This window comes from Mirounga leonina, unplaced genomic scaffold, assembly GCF_011800145.1.
Source record: "Mirounga leonina isolate KUSES-001 unplaced genomic scaffold, KU_Mleo_1.0 Mir_54, whole genome shotgun sequence".
Classification (NCBI taxonomy): domain Eukaryota; kingdom Metazoa; phylum Chordata; class Mammalia; order Carnivora; family Phocidae; genus Mirounga; species Mirounga leonina.
Genome location: NW_023270812.1, coordinates 1,637,768 through 1,657,206, shown reverse-complemented (window position 1 = coordinate 1,657,206; position 19,439 = coordinate 1,637,768). Strand labels below are relative to the sequence as shown.

General features: G+C 40.7%; 1 protein-coding gene across 7 annotated transcripts in view; it reads right to left on the bottom strand.

The window, feature by feature from the left end:
* The window catches only part of LOC118001829 (AT-rich interactive domain-containing protein 1B), a 439,380-nt gene that overhangs the window by 386,747 nt on the left and 33,194 nt on the right, over positions 1 to 19,439 (bottom strand). For all 7 annotated transcript variants that reach the window (XM_034991980.1, XM_034991981.1, XM_034991985.1 and 4 more), the window contains exon 2: positions 2,459 to 2,653. In XM_034991980.1, coding sequence (XP_034847871.1) covers positions 2,459 to 2,653 — 195 coding nt within the window. The remainder of the gene's footprint in view (positions 1 to 2,458; positions 2,654 to 19,439) is intronic.

Sequence of the window (19,439 nt, the reverse complement as noted above, 5' to 3'; positions counted from 1 at the left end):
CATTCTCTTTTTTTTTTTTTTTTTAAGATTTTATTTATTCATTTGAGAGGGAGAGAGAGCATGCGTGCACATGCGTGAGGGGAGGGCCAGAGGAAGAGGAAGAGAGAGAATCCTCAAGCAGATTCCTTGTGGTGCATAGAGCCTGACCTGGGGCTCAATCCCAGGACCCTGAGATCACAACCTTAGCCAAAGTCAGATGCTTAACCGACTGAACCATCCAGGCACCCCTTGGGTAAATCATTCTTTACACACTCTTTCCATTTGTTGGGATTTCTACTTTGGGATTGCAAACTATGCCAATGTGGAAACCTTATAATAAGACTTGAACTCATTGAGAGAAAAAGATAAAGGAGCATCTGGTAGCTTGCCAAGAATACCACCTTTCGAAATGACTTTCAAATCTAACATCAGGAAAATATAGTGGAAAAAAAGAAGATGCAGAAAAACAAGGAGTGATTAGCATCTACTTCTTTCCACTAGTCCTGCTACTTCTTCCCTGCTGCCTCTACTCTCTTCCTGTGGCCAGGGTTATCATACAGAACCATCAGGCCCCAAAGGAAATCAGCTAAAGAGGAAAATTAGGATTTTGGCAGCTAGCTGCCTGGGCCTTCTTCCCCTCAACTAAGGGCAAATTAGATTAAAACTAGAAAAAGGAAGAGAGAATCACATCTTACTTTTCAATCATCTACAAATTATTTCCCCCTCACAATTAGTAACCTCAGCTAAAGATGCTTTACTCTAGGCAGCAAAATATTGCTGGAAGAAAGGAATCATGTTGAAAAAAATTAACAGAGCAATTAAGTGTGCAAGTGACTGAGAGAATTCTGGGCAGCCAATTTAATAAAGGAGAGTAAGAACTATTGACAGTAACAAAGCCTGTTTAGGGAACCAACAGCTAGGACTCAAAGGCTGAGCTACTTCGATCTTTCCCTATAACCACCTTAAAATAAAAATATCACCCAAGGAGGGACAAAAGATAAAGAGAAAAAACAATATTCAGTCTATAAAAGAAAAGGCTCAGATGCAACTTCATCAACACAGCTCTGGAGCACGTAAGAGTGTACCATTCTCCACATCCACTTTAGAGAGAACAAAAGTCGGACCCAATGGTTTTTTTCCCCACAGATGATTTTTGGTCAAACATAGGGAAGAATTTCCAGAGAGGAAGTATATGAAACCCTGGAACGGGTTACTGGCAATGTTATGGAAGAACCTATCGAGGAGGCAGTAAAATGTATACAGCATCAGCCTAATGCACCCCCAGGGTTAAAGACATGGTGTGGGAACTTATAAATAAGGCTTTCTGGTGTTTCTAGTGACTAAACACCCTAACGAGTCTGAATCTAATTTAGTCTTTTCCTAATTTCATGCTTCCTCAGGCCAACATAACAAGGATCTACTCTCCAGTATCCAAGAGACCAGGTTTACTACAGCTAGAAAGTAGGTGGTCATTTAAGGCAACTCCAACTATTTGATTCTAGAGAAAAAGGAGAAAAATACTGGGTTTTTAAAAGGAAGAGAAGTCTTCTTGTGTTTTAAGTAAAAACACAAAACCCATCCAAATCTAAGAAAACAGATATATACCAAATCCTCTTATATGAAATTAATATGCTAAGAAATAAATGCAAAATAACTTTTTGGGAGAATAAAAAACTTCTCTCAAAGTCAATGCCATTTTCATTGTTATTTATTTTTTAAATAATTAAAACTTCACCTTACGAAGTCTATCACAGTTCAAAATCTGCCAGTCTGACATCAGAAATGTTAGAAAGCCAAGTTCACTTCAGGGGTTTAGATCTATATAACTTGGTGCAAAATGATAACAGTGCCTATCTTTTAAATACAGCCAATAACACAGTAACAGCCCTCTACCAAACAGGTATTTTCGTCCACTTTTTTCTAAGACGCTCACTTTTCCTTTTTTTTTTTTTAAGAGAAAGTGCGTGTGCTGACACACGCGAGGGTGGGCAGGGGACGACAGAGGGACGGAGAGAAAGAGAATCTTAAGCAGGCTCCGCGCTGGGACCCCAGGCAGGGCTCCATCGCATGACCCTGAGATCACGACCTGAGCAGAAATCAAGAGTCCAATGCTTAACCAACTGAGCTACCCAAGCATCCCCCCACCCCAACCCCGCTCTTTTTTTAAGCAAGCTCCATGCCCAGCATGGAGCCCGACTTGGGCAGAAGTCACAATCCTGAGATCAAGACCTGAGCCGAGATGGAAGAGTTGGCGGCTTAACCGACTGAGCCACCCAGGTGCCCCATCACTTTTCCTTCTTTGAAAGAAAAGGAAACTGCACATGTGGTTACCTGAAGAAACTATGAAAAGTAAAAGAAAAAAGAAAATCAGTGAAATTCCCCCTAATTCTCTCAGTACCAATCTTAGGTAGACAGTAAGCAACAAAGACAAAACTTTGTCACCAATTTGAAGGGGGGTGGGGTTAAAACCAGCACAAACCTGCTGCTGTGGGTACTGCATTCCTCCCATGGCCCCTGGGGTCCGACCCTGGATGCTGATTGGATACCGCTGTGGGCCTGGGGGGCCGTAGGAGCCTCCTGGGTAAGGGCTGCTCTGCTGAGGCTGAGAATGAGGGTTACTGCCCATCCCATACAACTGAGGTCTCTTCATCACCATAGGATCCATTGGGCTGCCCTGGGAAGAAATAAACAAGACACAGATTAAGTCATTAATTATTACAAAGGCAGAAATTTTATTACACTAACATATACATTAAAAACACAATTATCCTTACTTTTGACAATACTAAAAATACATAATAATACAAATATCAAATCATTATGTTGTAACACCTAAAACTAGTATGTTGCAAGTCAATTATTTAATTAAAAAAAAAAAAAAAACAAACAATAAGCTGGCAAATAAAAACCCAGAAGGATGTTTAGGAAAAAAGCCTAGATGGCTACAAGACATTTATTGTTTACTTTTAGGAAGGTTTTAACAATTACAAGGGATCCAGTGTAAACAAGAGAAGGAAAGAGTTTGCAGAGAGAAAACATCTGCATCTAAAATTCTACTACACATATAGGAAATGAGCATGACAGTTAATCTCACCCAGCTCCTTTTAGCTTACTAGTCATAAAGACAAAGTATACTGAATGGTTAGCAATGCTTTTTGACTTCAAAGTATTCTTAGAACAACTACTTTAATTTGGACCTGAGTCTGCAACTTCTGATCAAACATTAATGCATCTGAGTGCTCATTAGAAAGTGAAAGGGGAGATTTTAGATAATACAGAATGTCTAGGGTAAAAATTTTCAAAGATCACTAGTGCACATGACTAGGCACCCCGACTATGAGTCACAAGCCACCTTCCCTATGTCAGTATCTTACCAAACATAACCAGTTCAAAACTAAACTCTGACTTTTATTTTGGATTTAGTGAGTCAGCCCATGGGCCTCAGGGCCAAGGCCATCCAGGAGAGCCAGAACTAGAGCCTCTGCTGGGGCTTTCTTGCCCTGCTTGCTTCAAAGGAGCAAAGCAGTGGTGGGGGAAGTCCCTCCCCACGGTGCTACAAAAGCCTGCAGCATTCATCCAACAGATCCCTCCCTCCTTCCTCCCTTCCTTCCAAAACCATATATTGATCTACACTGTATGCCAGACTCTAAGGCTCAAAGATCAGCAGAATAAATGAGAAAGCGCCAGGCTCGAGCTGGGAAGGGACAGGGCACAGAGTACCACAGAGCAGAAAGCAGAGGCTCAAGGGAGGTGAACTGCCTGATGTGTATGAGGAGACATACGGAGTTCAGACCCAAATGAAGGAAGAATTTGCAGAGAAGCAGCTGAAGCAGGCAGAAGCCAGTATGTGTGTGAGCCCTGCACGTCCTCTTAAAGGCTTCAGGTTGCATCTTGGGGTGAACCACTGGGTGCTTTTGACAGAGAGCGCTGTAGTAGGATCCAGCTTCTGGAAAGCCTGCTCTCGAGCTGCTGCCTGGAGCCAGGGCGGTTGCTGCAGCCAGCAGGTAAGCTGAGGTCCTGAACTGGTGGCATGGTGGGAGAGAGCAAGCGCAGATTCAAGTAATGGTGGAAACGCAACACAACTTGGAGACTGAGCGATGGAAGAAAACAGGAGTCAGTGGTGGCTCAATAGATGGTAAGAGACCAACTGAGACAGATATGCAGAAGTAGAAGCAGTTCGACCCTCTCTCCCATGTGCCAGAGGGAGCCTTCAGTGTCCTACATAGGAAATCTGAGGTTCCTATAGGAAATCCAGCTGAGAACATCTAGAAGGAAGGGACCCAATATGTTTGGGGAGTAAGGGCTGACCTAGAATGATAAATAGGGAAAAGTCAGCACATAGAGGGTATATGCTCCCTGAAGGGTGGCGATTTTTCTTTTTTACTCACTACTGCATCTCCAAGACATAAGTCAAATAGTACACCTGGCATATAATAAAATGTTCAACAAATACTCCATGATTTAATCAACAGGAAGCATATAAAAACTCAAGAACTTTATCCAGGAAGAATACATCAAAAAAGAACAATGGGTAGAGGACAAAATTGTAGAGAATATTACCATTTTAGGGAGAAGGGAAAGGAGGAGGCCACAGAGAAGCCAAAAGGACGGTCAGAAAAATAGAGATTCTAGAGAGTCTGGGGTCATGGAAAAGAAGGAACTCATGGGTCGCAACAAACTAGGCATGCCAAATGCAAGCCAGGTGCCTAAGAGGTAAGGGCTAAAAGCTTTTCTATACTCGATGACTAAAAGGAAGTGCTGGGTTTGGGAAGGAAAGCCTCATCACAGAGGTGAGAGCAGTAGTTAGAAGGTAAGCAACGAAGGCATGAAATGGGAGGTGAGAGGTGAGCCAGGAGCACAGACCCCAAACCCAAGCTGGGGAAGCTACAAGAACTGGCAGTCTTTCCTCCCGCTGATACCCTAGCCCAAGGCTGCATGCAGTCTTTGCCCTCCTTCCTTCAGGTCTAGTATGTGCAGCGTGCCAGGCACTGGAGGAAAATGAACAGCCTATCCTGGAGAAATAGCAATTCACTGAAGGAGACAGGCTGAACAAAGATTAGAATGCATGCAGCAGACATCCTAACTGGACACACAAGGCACTGAGAGGAGGGAGCATCTCAACGGGTCTGTGATGGGCTTTAACAAAGCCCTCCTATAGAGAAACTCAGCTCTGAGGGATTCATACGAATTTGCCAGGAACTGATCTCACCTGAATGAAAATATGTGTAGGCCAAACAGTTCTGCTCAAAATTCACAATTTCATGGAATTTTAGATGTGTTACTTTCACCAGTCAAGGAAATTTTGTACTCACAATGACATACTGATGTTACACAACCTGCCCTAACCTCACAATTCAACACACATATATGTTGATATAGTGTCATAAGACAAAAATCAAGTATTAAGAACTAAGTTTTCCCAGAAAGATTTAAATTAGAACATATGCCTTACCAAAGCAAAATGTAATAATTTTCCTCACTTTCTTTCAAAATATAAAATAAAATTTTCTGTGGAAATGTGAAAATCAAGGCTTTAGCTGGTGATCTCAGAATCCGCAGAGTGAATGAATGGCCAACAGAGAAGCTGAGTAAATCAGATTTCAAACTACATTTTGAATACGGAGTCCTGAGACAGCCCTATCTTCACATTCAATCTGGATTAGCCAGGACATAGGAAAGGTCTACCTATTTCACTTTAAGTAGTGTACTACCAAAACTGGCTTAATTAAAGCAGATATTTAAAATGGAAAAATGATTGGAATGTCTATATTTTAATGCTATAGATAACAGTGCAGCAAATTCACCTTATCGGTGACTAAAATTGTTTTGTAATATCTGTCTCATCACTGCCATAACCTCTCACAGTCCTACTTAAAATTCAGTTAATTTGTACCCATGTCAAAAGTGTTAGCTTAACCCTGAGCGTTCTGAAAATCAAAAACATGAAATACACAAATTATCTGTACCTCTCAAAATGCATCTAATACCTTTCAGTGAGACTTCAGATATGAAAACAGATAATTATACAACGCAAATTATTTAATTTTAACCCTCTCTCCTTATGGCCTTGTGTTAAATACTCATCTACACCCCAAATTCATCCTGCTGGGGGCTCTTGCTATTTTCAACATTAAATATGTACAAGAACAGGATCTCAACCACTGCTTTTCACTACTACCTCTTTAGAGAAACCAAAGGCCAACCAAATCTAAGTCTTTTCCAAAAAACCTAAAGGCGGGCGCCTGGGTGGCTCAGTTGGTCAAGCGACTGCCTTCGGCTCAGGTCATGATACTGGAGTCCCGGGATCGAGTCCCACATCGGGCTCCCTGTTTGGCAGGGAGTCTGCTTCTCCCTCTGACCCTCCCCCTTCTCATGCTCTCTCTATCTCATTCTCTCTCTCAAATAAATAAAATCTTAAAAAAAAAAAAAAAAACCTAAAGGCCAAGTCGCTTCTCGTATTCACTTCTAACCCAAAACAATTCTATATGTTTCTCAGTTAACCTTCGGTTGATCTATTCGAAAGTACCATCATTTTCATTTCTCATATAAAATTTATGCTGTATCAGAGACATTGTCCACATTAAAACAGTCCTCAAATACTTCTCTAAATATGTTATTCCAAATATGCTTTTCCTCCCTAGATAGCATTCCACAGTTTGAGCTTCAATTCTGTAAAATAAGACAAGTGCTTTGAAGGCCACAGTATGTACCATCCATTTTCAAAGCGCTCAAAACAACTAGTGTAGGTTTAGTTACTCAGTGTCTCGTGCAATTTTATTTCTTGGTAAGACTTTGTTATAACTCCTCCCTTGTTCAAATAAACTTTTGTGCATATATGTATATGTGAGCTGGACACCACACATGCATGCACACACACACATGCTTTCCTAGATCTCCTTTTGGAAAGCTGCCGCTATTACCTACATCCCCCCAAATCCTCAGAAGGTTTTCCATCCCTAGGACGACTAAAGAAAGAGAACAATGTGTATTTTTTAAATATATTTTGAATATAAATTCTAGACAATTTAGGCTGCACAGTTAGGCTATATTATAGATAAAAGAGGTTTATCAAAGGCTGGCCTAAGAATCCAACAACCCTTTTATTTATTTATTTTTTAATATTTTATTTATTTGAGAGAGAGAGAACATGAACAGAGGGAGGGGCAGAGGCAGAGGGAGAAGCAGACCCCCTGCTGAGCTGGGAGCCAGACACAGGGCTAGATCCCAAGATGCTGGGATCATGACCTGAGTTGACCCAGGCACCCCTCCAACAACCCTTTTAAAAGATAATCCAAACAGGGGCGTCTGGGTGGCTCAGTCGTTAAGCGTCTGCCTTTGGCTCAGGTCATGATCTCAGGGTGCTGGGATCAAGCCCTGCATCGGGCTCCCTGCTCAGCGGGGAGCCTGCTTCTCCCTCTCTCACTCCCCCTGCTTGTGTTCCCTCTCTCGCTGTGTCTCTGTCAAATAAATAAATATTTTTTAAAAAAAGATAATCCAAATTAAACAACTTTTATACTTTTAGTATACATTTGATAGACTTTTTTTTTAAGTAGGCTCCACTCTGGGTGTGGAGCCCAACGTGGGGCTTGAACTCAGGACCCTGAGATCAAGACCAGAGCTGAGATCAAGACTCAGATGCTTAAGTGACTGAGCCACCTAGGCGCCCCAACTTTAGATAGACTTGATACTTCCTATACTTTTTCCTTCATTACCACTCTTCCAGAGTATACCTGGAATATGTATACTTTATTATAAATAATAAAGATATCTATGTAACTGTATTTACTACTAAATATCAAGCTAAGGAGATGGTTTATTGGTAGTTGCTTTCTGAATATAGTATTTCACAATTTTTTCAGCCCAATTCCTGAAACCACAAATTGAAGAAAGGCACTGCAAAACCCACTGAAAGAACTATCATATTTTCTTGATCTATAGCCACATCTATATATCTGGATTAAATAAGAGCTCAGAGAAACTCTTCCCATTCTGAACCATTATTTGGGAGAATATTCTATCCTACCAGCAACTAAAGAGGACTTTGAAGTAATATCCCACTACCTATAAAATGACAAAAATAATGAAACCCAATGTGAGTAAATGAGTGTTTATACTAGTGGGTTTTAACCCACTAGTAGGTTTTTGTTTTTTTTAAAGATTTTATTTATTTATTTGAGAGAAAGAGAATGAGAGACAGAGAGCATGAGAGGGAGGAGGGTCAGAGGGAGAAGCAGACTCCCTGCCAAACAGGGCACCCGATGCGGGACTCGACCCCGGGCTCCAGGATCATGACCTGAGCCGAAGGCAGTCGCTCAACCAACTGAGCCACCCAGGCGCCCCCCACTAGTAGGTTTTTTACCTCTACTTCACTCTGACAGATAACAGGGCAATGAGCTTTAAACTAAAGCTCTAAAAACTATATCTTGTTCCAACTCTTATCCTCTCTCTCTAATGGGGCAGAGGTGCAATTTATCCAAATCTGCCTGCAGCTATGGATTCCTAATACTGATGGGAGACAGCAGGGTCCAGTGAAGAAAGTGCGGGCGTGGCTACAGAGTGGGTCCACACCCTTACCTCACCACTTACCACTACGACCCTGCATATGTTGCTTCTTAGTCTTCTCACTCACTAAATGGAAGAAATAATACCTAACTCACATGAATGTGAAAATCCAATTAGTAAGAACTGTAACAGTTCTCAGAGCCACATACCAATTGTTCAAAGAAAACTAGAACAACCCAACTCTTCAACAATTACGGAATATGTGAACAAGCCATAACATACGAACATAGTCGAACAGAGACATGGAAAAGTACATACAAAACAATGTCAAATGTTTAAGAGCGATGTGCATGAATCACGGCTATGTGAAAATCAGGCCGATAAGGATCAGAGCCAGCCACAGTGACCTGTAAGTAGTGGCCGTTCTATCGTGAAGCCATCTATGTTTACTTTTCTGTGATAATGTCTAAATATAACTTGAAAATGCCCGTTTGTTCCCAGGCATGCTGCAAACATTACTATGGTTTTCTGTAGGGTCGGGGTGGATGGGACACAGCTGTCCCACACTTGTCCTCTCCCATCCCCGCACCCACACTCCCATTTACAGCATTCACAAACGGGACGGCTGCTAGTCCTCATTCTGAGGATGTTCCTGCTCCCCTCTCTGTCTGCCTAAACCCAAGCTCACTCAAGTCCTGGTTTAAGGACAGCAGAGCTTCCGCCTTCACCACACCCCAGAAACACTATCTATGGGACCTACCCCAAGATCTTTCCTGTAACAGACTTCTCAGTTGCCTTGTATTGTCATTTGACTCATGTACTAGTTTTTCATGTTTCATGTGTTATTTCTTCCCTCCCAAGGAGTCTAAAATGGCAACACCTACGCTTCGCACTTCTTTATGCCCCACTTAGTGCAGAGCACAAGTGACTTCGGTTGTGCTGACTCAGTAACTCCACGGGAATGATGACTGATAACGTCAAATCTTCTCGAAAATAAAAAGTAAAAATCACTGACCAATTTCTGTATTGATTCTGTACATAAATGCAGAAGACGCATGTAAAGCCAACGATAATATACAACATTCTTGGTCAAGTTCTTCTAATGGCGTTAAAATCAGTTTAAATCAAAAACAGAAGAGCAAGACTTCATTTCCTGTTCCTCTTCAAGCCAGAAAATACCAAGATTCTCAGTTACCACTGTCACCACTACCACAGAATCCGACTACCAAGGAAACACTGTTATCCCAGGTAACACCCTGAAGGCTGGCAGTTGTGGGGACTTGCGCGGGGCTGCAGCACTCACGGAGCACCAAGACCAGAACCCAAGTCTTCCTGACTCAGGCCCACAGTCCCTGGCACTACAGCTCGCATCCATGTATGGTCACGAAACTGAGGCAGGGAAAATGCAACCCAGCACCTAAAACCATGGTGTTTTTACTTGTACTAATGGCAAGACAGTACCTATTTATGAAGACCTGAACTTTAAATTTGAGTATCAACACACCGTAAGTTCTCCCTCTGTCAATACAGGAATATTTGCTACATTCGACAACGGTATGGGAAGATCAAGAAGTGGGATTCTAAGCCATCAGTCAAGGCAGAAAAGGCCGTTTGGTTGTTGGCTCTAAGAACCACGGTGCCCTCTAACCAGGAGGCCATCTGCAGTGAGGGAGGAGGAGCAGAGAGGGACCAAAATACTCATGTACTGGCTCGGAAAGACGACCACCGTCAATATTTTTGGTTTGGGTTTCCTTAAGGCAAGTTATATAGAACATATCTATTTGTGGAACCACAGAATGAAATTTGAAGTAAGAGGGAGGGCAAGGGGATGAGGAAAAAAAAAATGTAAAAATGGGATTGTAGGCAATTTTTATTTGTGCAGTTTTTATCTGAAAGAAACATGTTTTGATGTGTAATTTTATTTTTTTAAAGATTTTATTTATTTATTTGAGAGAGAGAGAGAGAGAGAGGGGCGGAGGGGTGGAGGGTCAGAGGAAGAAGCTGACTCCCTTCTGAGCAGGGAGCTTGACACAGGACTCGATCCCAGGTCCTTGGGATCATGACCTGAGCAGAAGGCAGATGCTTAATCAACTGAGCCACCCAGGAACCCCTTGATGTGTAATTTTAAATAAATAAATTTGTCACATATATATTATCCTTAAATGGGACAGGAGTTGTAGACACAGTATTTTTTCCTAACTATATTCTAAATTGAAAATACCACTGGATTTTCATTTTTCAGAAGATTAGCCATAAAATATTAATATGTTGTTACATATGTATAAAGTGACTTCCATAAACTACCAATAAAAAGCAACATTCAGAAGCTGTGATTCTTAACCCTTAGACATACTTTAAAAAATGCATCCATCATGTACGTACATCCAAAATTAACATATAGTGTCAGAGGCCAATGAAATGTCCTCTAGAAACCCATCCAAAGACCTCCTGACCTGCATTATCAAATAATGACCAACATCTACCATGAATTTCCAAAGCACTTTAACACATTTCCATTTGATCACAATTCCTAAAATTCTCTGGATAAAGGATTCAGCAATGAAACAACGAAGCTTAGGACAGAAAAGAACCTCACTGGTTCATAGGTGATGTATGTGTGAACCCCCTAAGTTCTACAACCATGAAATGTTATGAATTCCTTCTTCCTACGTAACAAAAATCTGTACCTTGAAATTTATGTCCATTGGTTTCACTTAGGTCCTTTTGCAGAATATTTGAAGACAGCCATATCTATTTCCTTTCTCTTAGCAGAATATGCCAATTCTTAGTCCCCTTAACACAAAAAATCTTACGGGGCGAACAAAGCCTACATTGGTATCCATGTGGCCCTGGGTCTGCATACTTGTCCGGCAGCCCCGTCATATTCCTGATCCATCTCATGAGCCACAACGAAACCCCACTTCCCTCTCTTCTTCCATGATTCAGCTGGTTATTGACTCTAGAGGTAGAAGTTGGTCTGTATCTCTGCTTATTTTCATTTTGCTTATTTCTGGTCACTGTTCTACCCTGACATCTAACATATTAACTGTATCTCCTTTCTTGACTTCAACCACCAATTAAATCAGCATGCCATTTCATTCATGTCTCTGCCCATGTCACTGACAAAAATATTGAAGAGGTCAAGGAAGAGGACAGAGCCTTTGGCTAACCACTAGTGCCATTCATAAAGACTGACATAAATCCAGGCATCAGCATTCTTGGAGCAAGAGAAACCTTGGGAAAATCCTTTCCACTGATGCAAAGCATTCTGCCGATTCACTTACTACACTTACTATGCAAACACAGATATCTACCTTGGGCGACAACCTCCTCCCTGCTTCAAATTCCTCCATCTTTTTCATATAAAATAAACAGTCCACGGTTTAGAAAAACACTCAGAATTCTAGACAATAAGGTATAAGGGAAAGGGAGGAAGTTTAGAGTCAGACAAACCTGGGTGTGAATCCTTCCTATACAACTTACTAGCTGCGTAACTTAGGCTCACGTTTTAATAGAGTACAGTCATGTTCACAGCTTTTGTTGCTAGGGGATTAAATGAGGTACCACCACAGGATTTATCACTCAGTAAGAGCTTCCTAAATCTTTTTTTTTTTTTCTTTTCGTCTTAACAAATTAGCAAATTGAAGTCAGAGTGAAATCACTCAATTATTTATTTTCTTGTCTCCCAGCATACTGTTAATTAAAGGTAAAAATTTTGTTTTATTCATCTTTGTGTACCTAGCACTTAGCACAATGCCTGGCATCATTAACATTTGTTGAACAGAAAAAGCAATGACATGCTTAACACCACGTGGCCAGTTAAACAATAAGACTCTAATTGGAATGTAGGCTTCTTGACAGTCAATAGGTGCAAGAGGTAAATAATCATGCATCACTGCAGACAATGCTTCACTTTTCACAAGTTCACATAAGCCATAGCTTCCATTACCTCCTCGTGTCTGCGTCCCCCAATATGTCTCCCTTGGCTGGTTCCCTGAGCCCCAGAGCTCTACACCCAACTGCCACCCAACATTCCTGCCTGGATGTGTAGGATACTCCCCACCTGTTTCTGATCTCCGTGAAAAAGACCCCTACCCAGATGGACAAGTTAGAATCCAGGGATGCATTCTGACTCCTTCCTCTCCCACCACAGCCATCCTTCACCAAATCCAGTCAGCTGGACCAACCATCCCTGCCAAAAGGAAATCTCCCTCTCCGACCATACTGGCCTCTATGGGGCTTTAGAAAAACCATATGCTTTCCCACCACTGGACTTTCAACTACACTGTTCCGTCCACGTAGAAGGAGCTCTATGCTCCTGCAGAACTCAGAAAACCCTGTGCTTTTCCTTCACGGCACTCAGTAAAGCCTACCCAGAATATTTATTTGTGTGACTATTTGATAAATGTCTGTCTCCCCAACTGGACTGTCCCACAGGAACTGGAATGATGAAGTGAGAAGACAAATATTAAGCCCATTTATAGCTATCATCTAGATATCACAGAATAGGTCCAGAAAATAAGACTATCTAGGTTCCCCAATTTGGGGTGGATTTTTATAAACTGGCAAAACCTATTATTTGCCTAATCCCCCAAGCTCAGCAACTTGTTAAGTCAATTCAATGTGTAAATTACTGTCTGAACCATACTCTTAAATTTAATTTAGCAAATGTAATAATTTTATGAATAAACCAAAGTGTATATATATTTTTTATTTCAAGAGCAGATTAGATCTAAAGGGAATATCAAAATAGTAATGGTATATATTTCTATTTTCCCTAGATTTGTTATTTCTCACCACCCAAAAAAAAAAAAAAAAAAAACTGTAAAGCTATTACCATGGCTTTAACTATTTCTAAAATTTACATCTCTAAGTATACACCATCATTCATATTCATGTGTCACTACTGACAACTTAGTAGCAGGCTTATTTAGGAAAGAGAAATAATATAGTATATTTCCCATATAAATACAGATTTAAACCAAGAAAGGAAGTTTTTGTGGGAATATGTCAAATTTCAACCTCATCCCTTTTAGCTGTGTGATGCTGAAGAGAGTCACCACTTAAGTTCTCTGCATCTCAGTTAACTCATCTGAACACCAAGAACACGACCAGTATCACTATAGAGCTGTTATACAATTGGAGATATTGTAGTTAAGTCCTTGGCACATAACAGGCTTTTAATAGGGGTAGATTTTATTATAGCCATTATTACGTGAAAGTGTAACTCCACAATAATCACTATGAGGCACGGATACTCCCCACCCCTCTGCTAATGTGCAGAAGACAGACGCTGCTAATCAATCCTAGAATTCATTTTCCTAAAGTCCAGTAAACCTCAGGATCTTTCACCCTGTACGGTGGCAGGAAGCCACTACCAATTATCAGATTTTGCAAACAAGCAGAAGCCAACTTGCTGTGTCTACTACAAGGGAAAAGCATAAAGTCTGACATTGGGTAGACCTGAGTTCATAATTCTCTCCTGCTGCCGACTAGCCATGAACTGCTGGGTAAATTATTCCAGTGCTCTAAGCCTCAGTTTTCCCACCTTTCAAGGGAAGTTAATACCTCCCTCAAAAACACAACCATTCTAAAGATGTTTGGTATGTGATCTGCATGGATAATCAAGTCCAAGGACATGTGAGAGTGGCACCGAAAGACAAACTGAGAAGTTACTGGTTTCCCCAGCAATCGCCATGATTACCAACATGTCTGTTTCAAACTATTTTATTAACTTTTTAAAATCAACTTTAAAATTGCATTAAAGACAATGCCAGTACAAATATTACGAATGTTAACAACGGATTTACCTATCTCTAGACAAAAAGTGCTTGCAGTGCTTGATACACAGGCTACCAGTCCCTGGTGCAAACATGCTTCCTGGAGACATGGCCCTATTAAAGATTCACTTTATCAGAGCCATAATTAAGTTAAAGCATATATTGGTGCTAGTGTAATGTGACCATTCAAAGAAAAAAAAAGTTAATATGACTAATATACAGTTGACTCCTTGAATAACATGGGGGTTACGGGCACTGACCCCACACAGAACCAAAAATCCACATACAAGTTTTGACTCTCCCAAAACTTAACTACTATTAGCCTACTCTTGACCAGAAGCCTTACCAATAACATAGTCAATTAACACATATTTTGTATGTTATATGTATTGTATATTCCATGTTATATGTATATATACACCATATTCTTACAAAAAGTAAATCAAAGAAAAGGTTATTAAGAAAATCATAAGGAGGGACACCTCGGTGGCTCAGTCAGTTGAGTGTCAGACTCTTGATCTCAGCTCAGGTCTTGATCTCAGGGTGTGAGTTCAGGCCCTACACTGGGCTCCACACTGGGCTTGGCCCCCACTTAAAAAAATTTTTTTTTTTAAAGAAAATCATAAGGAAAATACATTTATAGTACTATGTTCATCAAAAAAAATCCACATATAAATAACTCCATGCAGTTCAAGGCCACTGTTCAGTACAGACTGAAAAAGGGCAACTCAACGCATATATAAGGCCTAGGCAGGGATCCTACACTGAAGGAAAGAAGACTGCTACAGAGATGCTATTAGGACAGTGGACAAAATCAGAATATGGACTGCAGTTCAAGTATTGCACCCAAGTTAAATACCCCAAGAGCACTGAGGTCTGTAAAAGAATAACCTCATCCCAAGAAATATGCTCCAGGAAACACACTGGCACATAGGAAGGAGTAAAGGGGCAGGGTGGATGCAAGGAACTCTCAAATGATCCTGAGAAAATACAATGTAGGTAGATAGGTGGGTGGGTAAAAGTAAATGTAACAAAGTGTTCAAAACTGATGTATCCAAGTAAAAAGTAAATGGGACTTGTCTGCACTGTTCTTGAGACTTTCTTGTAAATTTGAAATTATTTCAAAATAAAAGCTAAAAGAAGGGGGCAAAAAGAAACTGAAAACCAGAACCATCACCACACCTTTCCTCTGCAAGGAGGCCTGCAGCCCCTCAGAATTGAGAGCCCCTAATGACCTCATGGTGTCAATGGGGCCAATGGGGTCACTGGCAGGCTTAAACCCTAAGGGGGTGGGGCGACGCCATAAGGAGGAAAGTAGCGGAAAGGAACATGCAGAACCAGAAGAGTCAGAACACCAGGAGAGCACACACAGAAAAAAGAAGGGTACGTGGTAAGGTATTACTGGGGAGGAGGATGGGGCTGCAGTACTTTTCCTAAATGTACTAAAGGGGGCAAAACACATGCTGAATATATGTAATATTTTAAATATGTTTTTAAAAATAATCCTCGGAAGGAGCTCCTGGCTGGCTGAGTCAGAAAACTGATGGACTCTTGACCTCGCAGTTGCGAGTTCAAGCTCCACATGGGGTGCAGAGATTACTAAAAAAAAAAAACATAGTTAAAAAAAAAAAGAAGTCCTTTAAAAAAAAAAAAAAAAAAAAAATCCTAGGAAAACTCCCCCCCACAAAAAAAATTTTTTTTAATTAAAAAGAAAAAAAAAAACTTCCAGGTTAAAAACTTGCTCTGGTAGAAACCCTTTCCCACAAATCACATTTTCATGTTATCACCCTCAACTTTCAAGATGTAATAAGGCTTCTGCCTCCTCAGGTTTCTTACTATGCTTTTTAAAAGATCTCAAACCAGCCATTAAAGATGTGAAATGTGCCATCTTTAACCCAGAAACCTCCCTTATTTTTGTAAGTTTCAAAAAGTGCTTTTATAACCCTCACTTTTCACATGTGATCCTGCTCCTTCCTCTTCCCTAAAAAGGATATAAACAGACCTGGTCCCCTAGCAGTGCCTCCCAGGTCAGGGGGCCCTCTGTCAAATTCTCTGGTTTAAAATAAGGAGAGCAACTATCCAAATGAAAACAACCAGTATTTTTAAATCTCAGTACAAATAAAAAAAGCGAATTATCCCAAAACTGTGGCTGATAAAGCTTCCATTAGAGGAAGGAGAGGGTTCAGAGACAGCCAACTACGTAACAGTTTAACTGCTTGCTATGGCAGGCGGAGCCTAACTCTCCCAACTATCCAGCCATCGGGCCCTCTTTGGTAAGCAGCGTGGGGTCAAGTGCACAGATTCTGGAATTAAGGCAGCCTGGCCTGCACGGTGGGTGCACTTACTGTGTGATCTCAGGCAGATCCTGCAAATTCTCTGCACTTAAGCTTCCTCCTCTGAAAAGTTGGGATTATAATAGTAACCACCTCATAGCGTTGTCATAAGTATGAAATAACATAGTCGATACAAAACACAGTGCTTGGCACACAGTAACTGCTCAAGTGTGAGAGCTTGTTGCTCGTGGGCAATCTCACACCTGTGAGCCTCACAACTGCTCACATGGGAAGCGAGAGATTGCATGACGAGCCCTTACAGCCCCTTCCTGTTCAAGCATTCCGTAATTCTAGAATCAGCCTTCCTCCCTGCTACAACTTCCAACTGTCATGGTTAAGTATCAAAAGGAATGAGGACAGTTAGAGATATTTCTCCTTTCTGCCCCATTCTTTGACCAGAAATCTTACCAATAAACTGCCCGAAAAGTCAAAAGGCAGGGAAAGGGCTACAAAGAGGTCTAAAGAATTCAAAACCCAGAGGTTCAACACCCAAATAATCAAGGCTCACCTTCAGATGCCACACCTGCCATCTGCCACGTCTTCAATAATGAGCCTAGACAGCCCTTCTGCACACCTCCGTGCCAATGCGCTAAGGCACACCCCCTTCTACAACGCCCTTGCACCCCACACACCTTTGGCACCTGTAAACTGAAGAAACTCTTCTAGTTCCAGAAAGCACGAGATAAAGTATTCTGCCTTCTCTGGGCTCCCACCATGCGCTGCCACTATCTCATTTAATAGATAATAAACATCTATCACAACCATTTGCAACCCTGCTTACACGGCCTCTCTCATCAGTGAGCACCTGAAGGGCAGAAATGGTGTCTTCCTCATCCTAATTCTCCTTATAGCCCCAACTTCTCATACACAGTGAACATTTATTGTTCCTATTACTTCATTAATAAAAAAAAATTTAAAAAACCCTCAAGTGCAGCTTAACCCTTGCCTCTCCAAGCCACCTTCTCCTAAATAATATTGTACTGTCTTCTAGATATGTCAACTATATGTAATGAAAACTACAAAACCAGATCCCGAGTCTGGCTTGTAACAGGCACTTAACGAATGTTTAGTATATGAATCTGGGAAAGACATCCAGCTGTGTCTCCTATTCCCAGTGTGACTTCTCCTGGATTCAAATTATAATGCTCCAAACATAGGCATTTTTTATTTCCAGCCTATAATGTTACTATTTCTAATATTCTTACAACACCATTTCCTAAACCATGTTTATAGCTGTTACTGTAATTAAGAATGGAAAACGTCTAGGCTGCTGGGGAATCAGAGATGGATCTGACCCAGGATCCCCCACCTCTAGGGACACTGTAGCCCAGTGGGGGCAAAGTAATCTCTACACCCAGCATGGGGTTTGAACTCACAACCCTGAGATCAGGAGTCACATGCTCTACAGACTGAGCCAGCCAGGCACCCCTAGTCTGTTCATTTCTGACAGAGGTGTATAAAATCTACTTTGATTGTGGGTTTGCCATTTTTCCTTTTTTTTTTTTCAATCAGTTTTGCCTTATATACTTTGAAGCTATGTTGCTAGGAGCATAAAGTTTCATGACTATTATAAAAAAAAGGGGGGGGAAATGTCTGTAAAGCAGATGCCACTCTTTAAGATTCAGAATATAAGTTAGCATAATAAAAGTCTAAAACATCCTACATAGAAAAAAAAAAAAAACCTGTTTAACTTGGTTGCACCCAAACCTGTCTGGGCAAGTTTTTGTTTTTCAAGTAGAACACAGGAAAACACAAACCAGAGTGACAATAATACATTCCATTTTCATTGTTAGCTAGGTCTATGTAGCTAGACAAACAAGCAAAGAGTAAATATGTGTGTGTGTGTGCATGCATAAGGCTTCTATGCCCACTAGGGTGACAGGATGACACAGTGCTTAGCTTACCTGTGGAATTTTATATACAGCTGGGCAGTAAGAGCAACAACAAGGTATTTTTATACATAGCTGGATAGTAGGAGTAACAACAAGGTATGCTGGTCATATATCCTCAGCATTTATGGCAAATTATTAATCAAGTCCCACCTGAAACAATTTGTTAAATTGATTTTAATCACTGGGCCTCTCATGTGAAGCTTTGTATAATCAGCATTTCATTTACAAAATTAATTGCCTGATTGATTCTCTGGAGGCAGTTGCTGTCATTACCCTGCTGTCATAACTTCTGAGTAGGGTGTCACAACATGAAATTCTGACAGTATGAAAAGCACTGCTATTTTAAAAATGGGTGAGGGGAGAAAGGGATAAAGTAGGAAAACCAAAGAAGTCACATTACCCCCTTCAGCCTGAGAGAAACTTGAAAGTGTTTCACAGTAAGTACACCCTATACCAATACCTACCTGCTAACTTAACTAATATACAAATCTAGGGTTGGGGCATGAAAGATTTTTATATCTGAAAACAGTAACTAGAATGTAAAGGCACCAGAGTTCAATTTTAACCTGTGTTACAAAATTAGTACCTTGATATAGAAACAGTCTCGACCAGAAATTTTAGTTTACAACTAATACCAAAATATATCCAATGTAAGCATGTCCAAAACACACATAAGCACACATTCAGTCTTTCAAAAACATTTGTGTCTATTATTGTTAGATACACACACTTTTTATATTTAGTTTATTGCTCACTATTTAACAGTCTATTATCGGTAATTGATGTTCTTCACCTAAAAATCTGTTATCACAATCAACTGACAAAAATTAGGCTAAAGAGTACTTTTCATGTAAAAGAAAAGGGTAAGACGAGTATAGAAAAAGAGAGGAAAGAGGAACTTTTTAAAAGTTATTGAATATCATTAAAGGTGAAACTGCATGCGCCTGGGTGAC